The sequence below is a fragment of the Cupressus sempervirens genome, chromosome 5 (genome assembly GCF_028749045.1).
Source record: "Cupressus sempervirens isolate cs-2001-9-10 chromosome 5, ASM2874904v1, whole genome shotgun sequence".
NCBI lineage: Eukaryota > Viridiplantae > Streptophyta > Pinopsida > Cupressales > Cupressaceae > Cupressus > Cupressus sempervirens.
The window spans coordinates 314,860,081-314,878,838 of record NC_143122.1 but is presented as its reverse complement, the minus strand read 5'-3'; the positions used below and the strand labels follow the sequence as shown (position 1 = coordinate 314,878,838).

General features: G+C 34.4%; 1 protein-coding gene across 1 annotated transcript in view; it reads left to right on the top strand.

The window, feature by feature from the left end:
- Positions 1-18,231, top strand: part of HOS15 (WD-40 repeat family protein) — a 60,854-nt gene extending 42,623 nt beyond the window's left edge. The window contains exons 10-14 of the mRNA XM_089830002.1: positions 1,249-1,323; positions 1,409-1,462; positions 1,565-1,638; positions 17,437-17,511; positions 17,743-18,231. Coding sequence (XP_089686128.1) covers positions 1,249-1,323; positions 1,409-1,462; positions 1,565-1,638; positions 17,437-17,511; positions 17,743-17,962 — 498 coding nt within the window. The 3' untranslated portion in view covers positions 17,963-18,231. The remainder of the gene's footprint in view (positions 1-1,248; positions 1,324-1,408; positions 1,463-1,564; positions 1,639-17,436; positions 17,512-17,742) is intronic.
- Positions 18,232-18,758: the final 527 nt, after the last annotated feature.

The window sequence follows — 18,758 nt, the reverse complement described above, 5'->3', positions numbered from 1 at the left end:
AAAGTTGGACATGGACTAAAAGGATTACCTAGACAGGGAACACCAGACCTTTGATTGGACGTGAAACCATATTTAGAGATTATAAGAACCTGATATGGACATAAGGGAAATGAAGAAGAATAACAGACAAATTTGGACCAGGGGAGGTGTAAGAAATAGGACATAGGCATTTTTATAAACAGGGGAGGACAAATTTGATTGGCTAGGTTTAAAACGAGAAAAGAACTTATTAAGTAAAAATATTGGACAAGTACAAAACTTATTGGTCTTTGTTTGGCAACATTGCTCAACTAATGACATCTATTCTCCTGGGTAATCTGATTTTGGCATCTTAAACTAGCAATGTTTTAGAGAACGAGGTGGATTTTGTTACACATTTAGTTGATTGATGGGCATCCTTCTTATATCAAGATTCTGACTTTCTATGAAGTTTTAGTATAGAGCATTGACCCTACTTTCACAAGAGAATGGAGTTAAAAATTGGGTGTATGCCTGCTGTAGGACACAGTCATGAAGAAGCATGTCAGAATTGTAACAATGAAAACCTGTTGCTATTATCGATAGACTCTTCGCTTTCGATCAAGTGGGGTATGCCATCAATAGGTTATTGAGTTTTAAGTAGTTGTTCTAAGGTACAGCATAATACACATCCGACACACAATTGCTTCAGAACAAGACAGAGGCAGGGTGTGCAGGGACACTAGTGAATCATGTTTATGTCTATATTAAAAATAAATAAATATGGCTTTAAAGAACACTAGTTGTGGGAACAAAATTATTTAGGTTGGAGCACTTACTGTAAGTATATCAGATATAACAAGAAACTTAAAAGTGGGAGCTAGCTGTAAACAGGTGATAGGAGTGGTCATGTTATGTGAAGATATGTTTGGGATTCTGGCCTATTTGGCAGTCTGGATAATGCTGAATTATGGCCTTTTACTGCAGCCACCCAACATTTGTAGTTGTTATTTGCAGTTTGAAATATCAGAGTATTGTTTATTTCACTTCATATATATTCAGATTTAAGATATAGGGCTCTTTTTGATTTTCACTACTTTTTTGTCTTCACAGCATTTTAAAATTCTAAATATCTGTAATTTCACTCTAAGGAATTTCAAGCAGATTCAATAGCTACTTCTTGCTCACTTTTGGTTTTAGATTACTGAGGGTTTGCAGTGAGATTTTTGTGGATTAACAGCAGTATGCCTGTATACAGGTTGAATCTTAATTTGTTTGAATATTTTGCAGGATGAAGTCAATGCCATCAAGTGGGATCCTACTGGGTCTCTTCTTGCTTCTTGCTCTGATGATTGCTCCGCAAAGGTAGTAACTTTAAACTTCACGGTTTCTCATGTTTTTACCTATATATTTAATGTGGAACATAATATTTTTCATAATGTTTTTGCAGCTTTGGAGTGTGAAGCAGGACAAATGTTTGCATGATCTTACGGGTCATAGTAAGGTCCGTGTTACTGTTACCATCTGTTTGTGGAAGTTGGATTTTACTACCGTTGTAACTTTTATCTGTTTGGAATATTCTTTTGAAACATCTGAATGACTGCAGGAAATTTATACTATCAAGTGGAGTCCCACTGGTCCTGGCACTATCAATCCTAATCAACAATTGGTCTTAGCAAGGTTACTTTCTACTCCTCAATGCTATTTCCAGTATTCCTAATTGTTGGATTATTATGTTTTCTATGTTTCGGTTTGTAGTATGTAATGTGCATTTGTGTAGGTCTGCGCTCTCTAATATTTCTAACAGTGTGAAATATGTTTGCTATGTTCAATTTTGGGGCCTTATATAGTAACCTGGATTTATAATATATTGCAATTATTCTTTTTACACATGTTACAATTCTCTTTAAAAACAACTTTCAGCACTACACATTGTAACTTAAGGGGTCTATTTGGGTTTGAGTCATTGTGAATATTTTTGTTTGTTAGGAAAACAACTCTATTTCTAAGTTATTTGAAATGTAAAGAAGTCTGATATGCCACATGCCTCTTGATGGGCTTGCATATACTGGATTGCAGATGCGTTATAGTATATAAGAATAGCATATTGCATGGGTTCAACTGAAAATAACCCCATGGGATCTATGTCCACACTAAAAATGATTTACAGCTTGATTTACAAAAATATGATTTACATACTATTCAAGAAAATAATGCCAAGCTTGCTTGTTTTTGAAGAATCCTTAATGGCAGTTGTTATGCTATGGATGTATTGAAAGATTCCATTAGAGTGTGAGCTAAGTTGTTTAGTCTTAACCCTTTTGAGTCGGTTAAAATGAGATATACAATTGCTATGATATGGGACTTCTGATATGCAAAAGGTGAATTGTATCAACTCTTATGTACAATATAATTGTACGAAAGGTGAATTATATCAACTCTTCCGTACAATATAATTGTACAAAAGGTTATCATGGGAAAACGGAACACAAAATCTAGATAGAAAAGAAAGAAATTCAACAGCTAGTTGACAAATATACAAATGCTTTCAGAAACTTACCAGAAGGCCCTACCTCCAAATAGATTTCAAGAATTCATTATTCAGATGGAACTGGGGTCTCCGCTGATTATTGTTTTTCCTTACATTCATTGAAACTATCCAGCGATGATTTGAAAAATACTCCAAGGTTTATTTGATATGGTTCATCTACTACCCAGAAAGTGCACCTTGGCCTCTCCTAAAGTCTGTAGAAGTTTGTGTTCTGTGTACATTGGTTTCATGAATCATCCGGTGAATGATATGCATTTGAGGATGCCATGTGGAAAGGTCTAGAAATATTGCTGGCTAACATTACATTCTTTTAGGCCCTTGGGGTAATACAAATGTACAATATCACCTTGAGCAATAAGCATTGTACCTTGTGGGTACATTTGGACTTGAGTTTATTTGGGGTATTTTTTGTTAGTAAGGGAAAGCAAATTAACTAGGCAAAATTCATTGTAAAAGTTTGCCAGGGAAAATTTATAATTTTAAGGCCCGCTGCTTTAAAAATATTTTCAATGGCAAATAAGCTCGTGTATATAACTGGTGACTGGAAGTTCTAGTGCCCAATTATTATGGTTGTGTTTGGCCAAGACAGGTATTTGGTTCCTGGATTTTGTTTGAGTTGGCATCCGCATGTCAGGAGGGAAGCTTTCTTCTATCTTATCTGATGTTGCTTTATTTTTGGTATTGTTATATAGCTTGTTTTTTGATTTTCAGCAGCTACAGATTTCATTGGCTATTTGCAGATGTCATGCATCTCAAATCTATCAAACAAACTTTTGACATACTTTAGTTGACAAGTGAAGATGTAGGTATCTGTTTACCAAAACCTCTACACCAAGGCGCAATTTGTTTTCGATCCTCTCGATCAAATGTGCTGCACTAACAGTAATGATCTGATCATCAACATAGATGTCTAGAAGAAGAATCTCAGTAGTAGCATGCTTGACATACAAATTAGAATCAAAAGGATTCCGTTGAAACTTGTGATCAATCAAATTCTTATCAATCTTAACGTACCATGCATAGTTAGCCTATTTGGGGCCTGTTGTGTAGTTTTCACACCATTGCCCCATTGCGAATAGGGACCCCCTCCTTTTGTTTTAGCAAGTAGGAGTCATTGTCTTAGGTGGCTTTTAATTGGCAGTATTATTAATTCTCCACATCTGAGGGTAAGTTTGAGTAATTTTGGTATGCTGGGAATTAATGTTTTTCTAGGGTTTTGGTGTCCTTTTGAGGTATTTTCTTAGCCTAAGTCCATGTGCAAAGGTAGAATTTTAGTTTGAGTGAGAGATTTACATGCTTGGGAGATAGGAGAAGCTAGAGGGCAAGGTGATGATCAAGGCCTGAATACTCCAACTGGATACTAGAAGATGGCTCAAGCTTGAGGACTGGTGAGAAGGAAAGATTCATGTTCAAGCTATCAACCTGCAAATTCAGATTGAAATCAAGAGAAAATGCAGGAAAGCACAAAAGATCCAGCTACATGAGGACATATCAAGGAGAATCAAGAAAGATTAAGTTCACAAGTGATTCAAGTCAATTCCACGAGGAAATTTCAAAGGATAGAGAAATCTCAAATATTGAGAGATACAAGTTGAACAAACATCTTCTCAAGCCAAGACATCAAGCAAAGGATAATGATGATGAGGTGGCAATTGTTTGTCTCCTCCAATTAAAAAATTTCAATTTTGAGCACAGTTAATCAACATGCCAAGTGTCCCATTTGGTTGGAGAAATCATTGTAATTTTCTTATTGGCCCACAAATTGTCATATTCTCATTTTAAGATAGAATTTTAATAATAATTAGATAATACAATGTTATTAAATAAATAATAAAGTTATATTAAAACTAATACTGAATTATAAAACAAGGAAATAATAATAATTTAATCTATATTATTAATAAAATAATATTTAGTGTGATATTTTAAATAATAAAAAAAATAATAAAATTTCATCGAAAGTATGTTAACTTTCTAAATAGAACTTAATAATAAATAAAATAAACACAAATAAGTAAGTAAATAAATAATATAAATTAACTAAATCTAATGAAAAGTTAAGAGATGTTTAACAAAGAGACACGACTCCTTAAAATTAAGATATAAAAGGGAGGAGGGCTTATTTTAGAGAGTAACAAACAAAAAAAGCATAGAAGAGGGGAGGAGTTAAAAAAGGTAAAATGGAGAAGGAAAGTAATATGAAGAAAACAAGGAGGTGACTTTTTGAAAAAGGTATCAATGACATTGAAAGGATGTGAACTTTTGAAAGGGTCATAATTATGAACAATTGTGACTCTTCAATATTTTAATTATAAAGTATATGACTTTTCCAAAGGATTTTAGTTATGAAATGTTGTGACTTTTCGAAAGGATTATAACTATGGAGTGTTGTAACTTTTCAAAGGATTTGTATTATGAAAGGTTTTGACCCTTGGAAAAGAAGAAATGAAAAAGTATATTTATTCCTTTCCTTATAATTAGAAAATGAAGAATTTTGGAAAGTAAATATAGAGTTGAGAGAATCTAGATGGAATAATTCATTGAAGGGCCAACTAAGGATAGAGCCACATGGACCAAGAAAAGAAGGTAAGAAAGGTATGTTTATGGATTATATTTATTTAATTATGTTTATGACTTTATTTATATTAATGAATCTTGAAGATAAATGTAGTACATGTGTTAAGATAGTCTCGTAGGTCTTTGAAGGATAATGGCCAACTAAGCAAGGATCGTTCTGAGGAACCCAAAGGGTCTTCCCAGAGGATTATGAAGCCCGATTTGAAAGGTAGTTTCAAGGAAGAAGGCTAAATAATCGAAAGCCGATCCTCATGAATAGAGGGGATCCTCTTAGAGGGTTAGGAAACCAGATTGAGGGATCCTCTGTAGAAATAGTAACATCCCTAGATATCAATCATTAGAATTGAATTTAATAGATTATGTTGCTAATAATTTCTATAAGTAAACATGTCCTAAGGAGTGGGCACATTATAGTGGTATCAGAGCATGATCTTGCCATCCTGTAGGGTTAAAGAGGATCTAGAAAAATAATTTATATGAAAAACTAATGTAGAAAGTTAATGAATATTAGAAAGGATCCAAACATATCTATGATAGCAACCTAATAATTTGGACTAAAAGAAATATACATATCAACTCAACAAAAGAAATTATCTAATTGCTTGAGAACAAGTAGTTTGAGGCAGGGCGAACTGTCATATCCTCATTTTAAGATAGAATTTTAATAATAATTAGATAATACAATGTTATTAAATAAATAATAAAGTTATATTAAAACTAATACTAAAATATAAAACAAGGAAATAATAATTATTTAATTTATATTAGTAATAAAATAATATTTAGTGTAATATTTTAAATAATTAAAAAAAATAAAATTTCAATGAGTAAAGAAAGAAATAAAATTAAATAAAAGAGACAATATCGTAGAAAGTATGTTAACTTTCTAAATAGAACTTAATAATAAATAAGATAAACACAAAAAAGTAAGTAATTGAATAATATAGAATAATATAAATTAACTAAATCTAATGAAAAGTTAGAGATGTTTAACAAATAGACATGACTCCTTAAAATTAAGATATAAAAGGGAGGAGGGTTAATTTTAGAGAGTAGAAAAAAGATAAATAAGAGAAGAGGGGAGGAGTTCAAAAAGGAAAAAATGGAAGAGGAAAGTAATATGAAAAAAATAAGGAAGTGACTTTCTGGAAAGGTATCAATGATATTGAAAGGATGTGAACTTTTGAAAGGGTTATAACTATGCACAGTTGTGACTCTTCAAAAAATATTTTGATTATAAAGTATTGGGACTTTTCCAAAGTTTTTTAGTTATGAAGTGTTGTGACTTTTCGAAAGAATTATAACTATGAACTGTTGTGACTTTTCAAAGAATTTGTATTATGAAAGGTTGTGACTCTTGGAAAAGAAGAAATGAAAAAGTATATTTTTTCCTTTCCTTAAGATTAGAAATGAAGAATTTTGGAAAGTAAATATAGAGTTGAGATAATCTAGAAGGAATAATTCATTGAAGGGTCGACTAAGGATAGAGCCACATAGACCAAGAAAAGAAGAAGGTAAGAAAGTTATGTTTATGGATTATATTTATTTAATTATGTTTATGACTTTATTTATATGAATGAATCTATTGAAGATAAATGTAGTACATGTGTTAAGATAGTCTCGTAGGTCTTTGAAGAATAATGGCTAACTAATCAAGGATCGTTTTGAGGAACCTAGAGGGTCTTCCTAGAGGATTATGAAGCCTGACTTGAAAGGTAGTTTTAGGGAAGAAGGCCAAATAATTGAAGGTCGTTCCTCATGAACATAAGAGATCCTCTCAAAGGGTCAGGAAGCCAGATTAAGGGATCCTCAAAGATATGTAGAAATAGTAACATTCCTAGATATCAATTATTAGAATTGAATTTAATAGATTATGTTGCTAATAATTTCTATAGGTAAACATGTCCTAAAGAGTGGGCACATTACACAAATTGTTGCCTTCATGTAATTGGTTGAAAATTTGGAAATGCTAATTAAGGTTTGTGGGAAGAAATCTTGCCCCTTGATCTTGAATAGATCTTGGCCCTTCGTTGTAATGGAACTACTATAAAAAGCCAAGGAATTTTCATTTGTAATTCATGAGCTTAAGAAATTTGTTTAGAAGGTGAGATAAGTGAGCTAGAGTAGAGTAGGATAGCTAAGGGAGAAACTTGATCAAATTGTTGCTATGATGCATTCAAAGTAATGGATAGTTCATTTTAGGTTCTTCATGGTGGATCTTTCATGTGGAATAGATTTATTCACATGCTGAATTAGTTTAGTCGAATGGAAGTTGTTGTGGATGTTTACTTGTTCGATTTGAACAAATTGAGCGATTTATTTTCATGTTGAATTAGTTTAGTTGTTGTGGATGTTTTATTTCTTTGATTCGAACAAATCCAGGCCACTAGCCTCTTGTTGATGGTAAGGGTACTTTGCGTGGTAAGTCGATGATTGAATGCACTTAACTTTGATTGATATTCAGTCTTTAGTTTGCATCCATTTGATGGGATTGGAGGGGAGATATTGATTTGAAAACCATTTGAGTGTTCTTTAGAAGCTTGCACTAGGTGGGTGCAGCCGCTGGTGAGATTACATCTAGTAGAGTCCAAGTCATCCATGATTCTTTGCATTTGTAATTAGAAGTAGAAGTAGAAATATAAGTTGTGAGTTTAAGTTGTAGTTGAACTAGATTATTTGGGAAATTGGAAACTATATTTTCATTGCACATTGTAAAGCCAAATCTAAAAGTGAAAGAGTTGATATCCATTGAATGAGTAGTGTAAGTCCCTTTGTGATAACCATCATATCACATCATAAAACTGATTGAAGTCCATGATTAAGAAGGAACCTTGAAGTAATTTCATGATCTTATTTTGCAAGTTTAGCATGAGAGATGACCTTATATCAAGAGAGGATTGAGGGTTTGGTGTTTCTTCTCAAAATATTAAGTATTTGATTCTGCATGTTGTAGTGGAACAAAACTCACATCTACAAGGCCATATAGAGGTTTTACCAATTTGCTACCCTTGAAACTTGGAGGCTAAGTCATGTAGACTTCTTCCCACGAATCACCATTAAGGAAAACACTCCTAACAACCCTTCTGCTGAACTCTCCATCCAAATTGAGCAGAATGAGAGAGGACAAGCCAACCGATACTCATTTTGGTCACGAGAGCAAAAGCCTCCTCATGGTTAATGCCCGTTCTTTGTGAAAACCCTCCCCGTTCTTTGTGAAAACCCTCAATCAACCAACATCATCACCAAACAAGCTGTAACTTATCCAGAACACAACATAAAACCCAACGAACATGATATAATATCTACAATCATTCTGCTACACAAATCCAAGCTCAGTATCATATACTGTTACATACCATCTTCACTAATCAAATAAATAATCTGTGTTTTACAAAATCTGTGTCTGCCATAAACATACAAACATATGTTGTCATCAATGACAAAACTAGTCATCAATACACCATATCAGCTACTCATCCAAGTGTCAACAAGACCTCAATTCGTAACAAGCTCATCACCATGATGATCACTAATGGCCTTGGCGCATCACTTAGGCCAGAGAATAGAAGGACCAACATCTACAACAAGAGGAATACAATTATGTGGAATGTCTGGATGTGGAGCTTGAATGTTCTATGGAGGAGTGGGTAGTACAATATTATCTACATCCCTTCCATTAGGTGAACTGAACGGAAGATGAGCATCCAAATCTGTAGCTTGTGAAGGCTGATCATGACGGCTCAAAACTGGTGAAGAAGGTTGAAATAGACCTCGTTCTTCAGACACCACATCTCGACTGAATATGAGACAATTGGTATTAACATCAATTAGTTGATAAGCCTTCCGTGTATCATTGTACCATGTGAACATCAATTCCTGAGTCTTGGAATCTAATTTGGTGTGTTTGACATGCAGAATCTAAACATATGCTGTATAGCCAAAAACCTGGAGATGATCAATTTTGGGCTTCTTTCTAGACCAACCTTCCTCTGGAGTCATCTTCTTAACAACCTGTCTGGGAGATCGATTCAGAAGATAAATTGCTGTAGAGGCTGCCTTAGGTAAAAAGTTCTTTAACATTTTGATGCATCAACATCGGTCGAGCCATATCAATGATTGTACCATTCCTACGCTCAATAACACCATTCTGCTATGGGGTATAAGGTGGAGTAAGCTGATGGTTAATCCTGTGTGATGCATAGAAGTTGGAGAACTCAGATGAACAAAATTCACCATCATTGTTGAACCAAAGAGTGATAATATGACATCCTGACTCTTTTTTGAGTAAGGCCTTGAACTTCTGAAACATATTGAACACCTCAAATTTATGCAGAAGAAAATACACCCACATTTTCTTACTGAAATCATCAACAAATGAGAAAATACCTTTAGTCGGGGACTAATGAAGTGTTCACGAGTCCACAAATATAAAGAGCTATACAGTCACAATCTTAATCAAACCTTTCGCAGGATACCATAAATCCCGATGATAATAAAAAGCACTCTCAACAATACTGTTGCCAGCAAGCATGGCAATCCCAACAGAGCATAATGCTTGTTAAACTTCTAACATTAATATTCATACTGGTTTGAGTGTGCAGGCCACACATTACTCTTCTCTCCTTGTATACCAATGTAAAGGCATTAAATACATTACACTTGGCAATAGAATGGGTGGCGATCCTTGGCAATAACTTTGTTATGCACTAACTATAACTATTTAGTTATGTTAGTTAATTCATTTGTTATCTCCTTTGAGAGCCGATTTCTATAAATGAAGTGTGGGCCAACCTAGAGAGGGTCATGTCCCTTTAAGGGACATGCTCTTTGGTCATGGTATAAGAGGTGGGTGTGATTGAAGTTTAAGGACACACAACACATTGAAGTCTGCTCCTTAAATCAATACTGCCCCAAGATGAATTGCAGGAATTATAAGCATTTCCAGAATTGTATTATTTCATTCAAACAAGACTGTTTATTGAAGATTATCTACAGCAGACCTAGAAAGGTACAATTTAAGTTTGATTCACTTCAGAATTTGCAGAAACTTTACAATGCTTAATGACACTTGCCACTTCAACATGGACGGTGACGGTTACGAGAAGAGTCTTTTCATCTCCAAAAACATTTGAGAAGTCTTTTCATCTCCATAAATCCTGATGATAATAAAAAGTGCTCTCAACAATACCGTTGCAAGCAACCACAGTAATCCCAACAGAGAATAATGCTCAACGACACTTGCCACTTCAACATGGACGGTTACGGTTACAAGAGTGTTTTCATCTTCAAAAACATTCGATACCATAAATGTGAGAACCACCAAAATGACGTGAATGCAACTGCGTCATAAACATGGTGGCATATATGTGCTGGCGACAATAACACAGCCGCACCATAACCATAGACAAGGCAGGCATAAGTATGATAGATATGAAGAAATATGAAACTGGAGCCAAAACGTCATCATGACTCCAGCAACACCATCATAGGTCACAATGAAAATAGAAACATTCGGTATAACCTCCACAAGTAGCAAAACATGAAAGCATGGTTCAGCAGAACAATTCAGAAAATTCTCAGCGCAATAATAATTCAAGCCTTCATAATATAGAAGTTTTAGTCATCAGCAACACATTGTAACTCATCTACAGAAAGAGTGAATGCAATTCTGTTATCCCTTCGTATCACTGCAACCACATAACACCGAAATACCAAGCAGTCTCACAGCTGAAAAAGGTAATTCTGATAAAATAACTCAAATATACACTTGACACTGTCTCACTGTCTCTCCACTTGAAGGGAAAAAAACCTAAGTAACTGGTTTGGGCTCGGGGACAGATTTAAGTTTAAGTTCGGGTTCTTGCAACCATTTGAGTTTGTGGGTGGGTTTGTGATTATATATATTATGACGCATGAGATGTTTTGTGATCTGGTGCAAGTAACAACAGGAGGTGATACTTGAGATGTTTTATGATTCTTGTCCATTGATTAGTCAATTCCATAAGCTAAATTACAGTAAATATAATTCAAGATTTTAATGTGTTGCATCCAACTTTCATAACGAGATTGAAATCCAAGCGAGGATTTGGGAGGAGTTAAATGTGTCTTTAGAGGTTTTAATCACAGCATTCTCAGAACTAAATTCTTATACAACTAGATTAATACAAGTCATAATAAATGTTCAAGTACAGTCCTTTCCACATGATGCGGTGTTTATAACAGACAAAACAATCACATATATATAGAGTTGAGAGACTCTTCATATTACACTTCTAAGGTCTCTTTAATTTCCAAATACAAAACTCTTCATGTTTCCAAATGCATGACACTGCTCTCCAGATAATAATATCTCAAATAGGATCATAAATATTAAAATATACTCTGCAGCAGTTGACACAATATTAGCTTTATTTCGACATATGGAAAAATCAGAGATAAAGATCTCTATTGTAGCTACAATCTTCACCACTTAATCAGCAAGTGTTGCAACTTTGATGCAAAACTTTTTATGGATGTGCAACTCTTGGACCTTGTGTGACCCTATATCTCTTGTTGCTACCCTATGCAGTTGGTTACTCAGGAAAGTTTGATTGGGTTTTTTGAGGCTATGCACTTTTTGCTTGTTAGCCTGTATACTCTCCGAATGCAGCTGCACAATTGCCAGACTTTTGTATTGTCCTGCTACTCTTCACCTTTTTGTTTGTCTGCACAAAACTTTTCTCTAAATCCAGTTCTGAATGTGAAAGTATATGGATCCCTGATAGAAAAAATTACAGTGTATACAAATTACTAATGAATTAGATTTGACATATATATATAATTCAGTTCAGACTGTGTGTGCGTGTGTGTATCAATATATATAACAGTATATTATATTTATATGTATTCTGAAATGTATCTTGAATGTGCCGCTGCTGATGATCAGTGCATTACCAATTTGATTGGTGACTGTCTTAGCCGGAAGTCTTAGTATATATAGAGGAGTTCATGTCCCCGTAGTGACATGAATGGCCACGTAGGGTCATGTTCCTACGGGGACATGAACTCCTCTATATATACGAAGACCGCTGGCTGAGACAGTCATCAATCAAATCGGTAATGCACCGATCTTCAGCAGCGGTTCACATTCAAGATACATTTCAGAATACATATAAATATAATATGCATGACCCTAACTAAAGCAGAGGTTAGCAGATAGTAATAAAATCATGCTCAATACAAATGAGGACATCGATATACTTTGAGGAATATATATGTATGTATGTAGTATAAACATAAATTTTTGAGACAACCATTTGTAAGTATATGAAATACATCAGAATCATATTTATACTGATTAATAATATATATGTGTGTGTGTGTGTGTGAGAGAGAGAGAGAGAGAGATAGGATCATATACTTGACATGATGTGTACTTCACTTCTACAGAAGCTACACTTTAACACTCCCTCTTAGCGAGGGAAAAGTGAAACACCAAAGTTTTTCATACTCTCTTGATACGTCCACAGGTATCAGCATCATTGATACCCATCAGGATTATAGGTTATTTGATTTCCAGCTCTCTGGGACAACAACTTAATGAAGTCTGATCATAATACGTTCATTATCAAGACTTCCGGTTATTCGAAACAACAACATAATCTTGTCATGATAACAGTTCTACCACTTGTAAGATCGTCACCTTACAATGGTTTACCTTGTGTTTATATATGTCAATGAAAGATCGTCACCTTTCATTACATATCAGATGCAACTATAAGATAGTGGCATTTTAATCAATAATGAATATACATAAATATTTCAAAAAGAAAACTGAAACCTAATTTCAATATTTACAATCATAATTTAATCATTATAAATTTACCTCTGCAATATTCCAATTTGGGCTTGGAAAGAGGCTTAGCATGTACATCAGCGGACTGTTCATTTCTAGCTTGAGAACATCTCGATCTACCATATCTCTAATAAGGTATTTCAATATGCTTAGATTGATTGTGAAAAATTGGATTCACTGATAGCTTGATGCAACTTTGATTATCATAGTGGATGACTATAGGCTTCAAGGGTTTTCCGAACAATTTGACTAGCAATTTTATTAACCATATTGATTCTCTTGCTCCCATGGAAGAAGCTATGTATTTTGCTTCAGTGGAGCTTAAGGCAACTGATGATTGTTTTATGCTAAACCAAGAGATCATTGCTGAACCAAGACTGAAATAACATCTTGTAGTACTCTTACAATCAATAGAGCTGCTTGCCCAATCAAAATCTGAATATACATGAAGATTAATTTCAACTTGATCATATTTGAGGCTCATACTAATTATACCACGTGTAAAATGTGCTTGGCTGCCACGAGATGGATCTTCTTCAGCTCACACATGAATTGACTTGAGGCATTAGTTGTGTAACAGATGTCAGGACAAGTGTATACCAAGTACACTAGTGATCCAATAATTTGCTGGTAGTAAGTATGATTAGTAGGTTCAGATTCAAATCCATCATTCTTCAATTTGAGTAGATTTACTTCCATAGGAGTAGTTAAGAGTTTGCAATCCATCATCGTAAACTTAGTTAGGATGTCAACAGTATAATTTCTTTGATTTAGAAAGATATAGTTCTTCTTTTGCCATACTTCTAAGCCTAAAAAGTAATCAAGAAGTCCTAGATCTTTCATGTCGAATTCTGTTGCTAGATCCTGTTTGCGTTTTGCTATAAGATGATCTTCACCTGTTATTAGTAAATTATCAATATACAGTACAAGAATAATCATATCACCATCAACTATTTTGAAATATATATTAGGATCAACTTCATTTTTGGAATATCCTAATTTTGAAAGGTAGCTGCCTATCCTTTTGTACCATGCCTTGGGGGCTTGTTAAAGACCATATAGAGCTTTCTTTAGTTTACATAGGAATTTTTGTCATGGTTGATAAATCCTTAGGTTGTTCGAGTTCTATACTTCTTCGATTACATTGTTTAGGAATGCAGTTTTAGCATCCATTTGATTTATCTTCCACCCTTTGGATGCTACAATGGCTACGATGGTTCGACAGAAGTTTAACGGGTGACTGGAGCTAAAGTTTCTTTATAATCTATTCCTTCTTTTTGTGAGAATCCGCGAGCTACAAATTTGGCTTTGTATTTTTCAATACTACCATCTCGATATGGGTACAACTGATTTATCTTTGGTTTTGGGTACAACATCCCGCACATCATTTTTTAGTATGCATTGATATTCTTTAATCATTGCATCTTTCCAAGGTTGACATGTTGATGCTTCTTTGACATTTGCAGGTTTTGTTTTGACAAGTTTAGAAATTTGTGCTACATAGCATGAATGGTTCCTTGTTATCTTGTTTTCTCTGACTACTTCACCAGGTTCTATTTGATTTTCTTCTATCATTTTTATTGCCCAAAGTGGTCTCTTTTTATTGTTAGGGTTTCCATTTTTTTTTGTATTAGGACTTGGAGGTGCAAGAGTTCCAATATCAATCTCCCTCTCATTTTGTACTAGAGGATTCTCATCTACTTCAGTTGTTGGTTCTGCATACGATTCATCAATGTTCTTGGAGAGGTTAAAAGCAATGTCCTCTTCAAATTTTACATCTCTACTAATTTCAATAGTTCTTTGTCGAGGGACGTAAATCCTGTAACCTTTGGATGATTCATTGTATCTAATAAATAGGCCCTTCTTTCTTGATGGTTCTAGTTTAGTTCTCTTTTCTTTAGGATGTGAATATATACATGGCACCCAAATATTCGTAGATGACTTAAGTCTGGTTTGTTGCCAGTGAATACTTCTTCAGGAGTTGTATTTTCCAGTATTGAATGAGGACACTGCAGCGTTAGAAGCTTCAGCCTAGAAAGAGGTGTGAAGGTTTTGATCATGCATCATAGCTTTGGTAGATTCAATAATAGATCTCTTTTTCCTTTTTGCGACTCCATTTTGTTGATGATTATATGGCACAAAAAACTCCCTCTTAATCCCAACAGCGATGCAAAAATCTTTAAATTTTTTTGAAATGTATTCACCCCCATTGTCTGATCTTAGGATTTTGATTTTCTTTCTAGTTTGCTTTTCAACTCGTGCTTTAAATTATTTGAATTTGGATAACAAATCGGTTGATTCTTTAAGTTTAAGGTAGTAAATCCAAGTTTTCCTAGAAAAGTCATCTGTAAAAACTACATAGTGTAGACATCGGTTTAGGGAAGGTGTAGACATTGGACCATGTAAGTCAATATGAATGTGTTCTAGTAGAGATTTGGATTTGTGTTCACTTTTGGGAAATGACCTTTTTGTGATTTTATCTAAGGAACATCCTTTGCAAATGGCAGAATGATCAGATTTTAAACTAGGTAAGCCGGTTACTATTTTTTCTATGGATGATAAGGCACAAAAATGAAGGTGACCAAGTCTATGCCAGATTTCATTAGAATTTGAGATTTCATGATTTAGGGCTAGATTTTGATGGTTACAAAGTTTGTACAAACTTCCATCTCTAAATCCGATGGATGTAGCGTTCTTAATGTTGGAGTTCTTTGACCATGATGGTACTTGATCCTCTTGGAATGTGATTCGATATCCTTGGTTTGCAAGGTCAGAGATGGAGACCAAATTACTTTTTATATCAGGTACAAACAAAACATTCTTTAGTTGCAGAGTGATACCTGATCTTAGTTGGATTGAACATGATCCAATACCCTTTACCGGATGTGTAGAATCCCAATACTTACTTCTTCAGAGGAGTATCCTTCAAAGCTTTTGAATTTGTCTCTAAAATGTGTGATATGATGAGATGCTCTACTGTCTATTATCCATGTATTTTTGTTGGAGTTCAGTTCACTTGAGAGTGCTAAGTAAAATGCAGAGTTTTCATCCTTTTCATCTTTGACTTCTGCTAGTGCTGCTTGAATTTTCTTCACATTTGAAGCATTCTACTTTTGACCAATCTCTTTTCTTGTATGTTTTGTTAAATTTCTTTCTTTTTCATTTGAATTTACCTTTCTTTCCTTTAGTGTTGGTATTGACTTGAAGAGCTTGAATATCTCCCTCTTGATTTAAACTGATTGCTCTTGATATTAATCTGGACTCTTCTTGAGTACATTTGTTTTAAGTTGCTCAAATTTTGGAAGTTCAGGTTGAGAGCTTAGTCCACGAATAAAGGTTTCCCAAGATAATGGTGATCCTTTTAGTGCTATACTACAAAGTTCTTCGTCATCCATTTGATTTCCAATAGTCGCAAGTTGATCTTTTAATTCTGAGATTTTTAGAAAATAAGATGTAATCAACTCTCCATTGACTCCATGAGGTTGATTGGTTGTTAGTAGTTTTTATGCAGTTCATCTGTGGTTGGTTGAAGCATTTCATGCAGGCAATCAGTTAACTTTTGCTGGAACTGGTCGCAATTGCAGTGTCATCTTCTTCAGTGGCAGTTTTACTCCTGTAGTGGTGGTTATGTTTTTGTTCATTGATGCTGGAAAAAATTGTGCTCTTTTTCAAGTTTGCTGGTGAAGGCCATGAGTCACTGTGATTAGTTACTTGAGGATGTATGTTCAAGGACAAAGGGGTGGAATTTTGAAAGCTGGAAGGCTAGTATTGTGATTGATCTTGTGAGTTATTAGGTTGGATTTTTGTTTGGGTAGATTGTGATGCAGAGATTCTCTGCATAGGCTGGAGGTGCCTCATTTGGCCTGCATGCGTTTAAATTGCTTCTGCAGTTAATCAATTGTTTGGTTTTCTGACTGACCATTGTAACTACTTTTACTTATGTTGCGATTCTACATTCTTGTAAGCGTTCAATCATCTGACCAATTCTGGTCCTGAGTCAGTTACGGCTTACCAAAATCAAGCCTTTATTTCAGGACTTAAGCTTTGAAATGCTTGTAACATTTTAAACTGTACTCTTGCATCAATGATTAACAAATTAAACCGAAGTTGTTATTGGTCCTAATTTTTTTGGTACTGGAAGCGATTTGATTTTTAAGTAGGAAAATTAAACTTGCTTTGTATTTGTCTCCCACTTATAACCACTATTTACTGTTCTTCCACAATTTTTAACCTTGCAAAGCACAACAGTTATACTGGCTTTAGAATACCAAAGGATTCTAAAATCTCCAGTCAATTTAGGGACATAGCTTTCTGGCTTAGCACATTGCAAATTGAAAGGACTCTTTCCATTGCAGCTCAATACCATCTAATGTAGGGCTTAGATGCTTTTGTAGATAGCTTTGCTTTATTTTGGGACATAGAAGATTCATTCAAGTTGTGTTAATAATTTATATGCTTGCATCTTTTTAGCTAATTTGAATGCCTGCATGCGTGCTAATCAAGTTTTCATGTGCAGTGCGTCATTTGATTCAACAATTAAACTATGGGACATTGAGCAAGGAAACACGTTGTGTAGCTTGACAAGTCATTCGTAAGCAAACTCTTTGCATCCTTTCTTTTTCTTTGCTAGTCAAATTTGTACAATTGTGTTTGCATTTTTCATTGTTGCTAGTCAATATTTTCTTTTGATTTTGATGTGAGAAGCCTGACAAAGCTTTGTAACCTTGAAAGCTTGATGACTTATTTTTGTATCTCTTCAAATGTTACAATATAGATAAATACCATTAATAACATCTGATCCATTTGATGTTTGTCAATTCAGGGAACCTGTCTATTCAGTTGCCTTTAGCCCAACTGGGGAATACCTGGCAAGTGGGTCTTTTGACAAATGTTTGCATATCTGGTCTGTCAAAGATGGAAGTCTTGTCAAAACATATAGAGGTAGCGGTGGAATTTTTGAGGTGTGCTGGAATAGGGAAGGAGACAAAGTTGCAGCTTGTTTCTCGAACAACACAGTCTGTGTGTTGGACTTCAGGATGTAAATTTAAGGGAAAAACTAATCCGAGCAATGCATGTCCGCCCAAGTTAGAAAATCTAATTTGTTTGGTTCATCTGACACTTATTTTTCTATTAGAATATTTGAATTTAATTCATCTATGTATAAGTTCCTTTTCATTTATTATAATTTATTATAACAAGTTTTTTTTCTGTATTACTAATAAAAGTTGTAAGGTTTATTGCTTGTAAGCCAAGTAACGTCAAGAAGATTTTTTTTAAGCTAAATCATTTGGAGCAGTTTTCTCCTTCTGAAGATGTGTTTGTCCATTTGAATGTGACACTCTATTTGTCTGTTCTAATTGATTTAAAAAAGTTGTACTTATTAGATAATTACTAACAACACATTGAATTAATTGAGATTAACCAATTTGTGTGGTTCTGGAAGCACGAGCAGAAATGTGCTTTCCCTGGTATTACACGACTAGCAAGCATTTTGATACTTATATGCCCTGTAATTTAGTTCTCACGTACAAACTTTTCATGATTTAGTGGTACAAATTGTTTCAATACGAGATGCCCTTTTTTTGTTTCCAGGTCAACATGGTTTTGTTTATTCTCCATTATTTTGGCTGGGGTGCAGGTTCATTCCCGGCTGCATAGGAGCATGACTGGTCAGAAAAGAAAACCGAGTATAACTGCTAATCAAAAACTTTAATATTGTAATTTGACAGCACGTGCATGCTTGAAGATATTGTAAGTATTTTTGAAGAGTACACCTCACTGTTTAGGAAAGAAAACCGAATATAACTGATAATCAAAGACTTTAATATTGTAATTTGA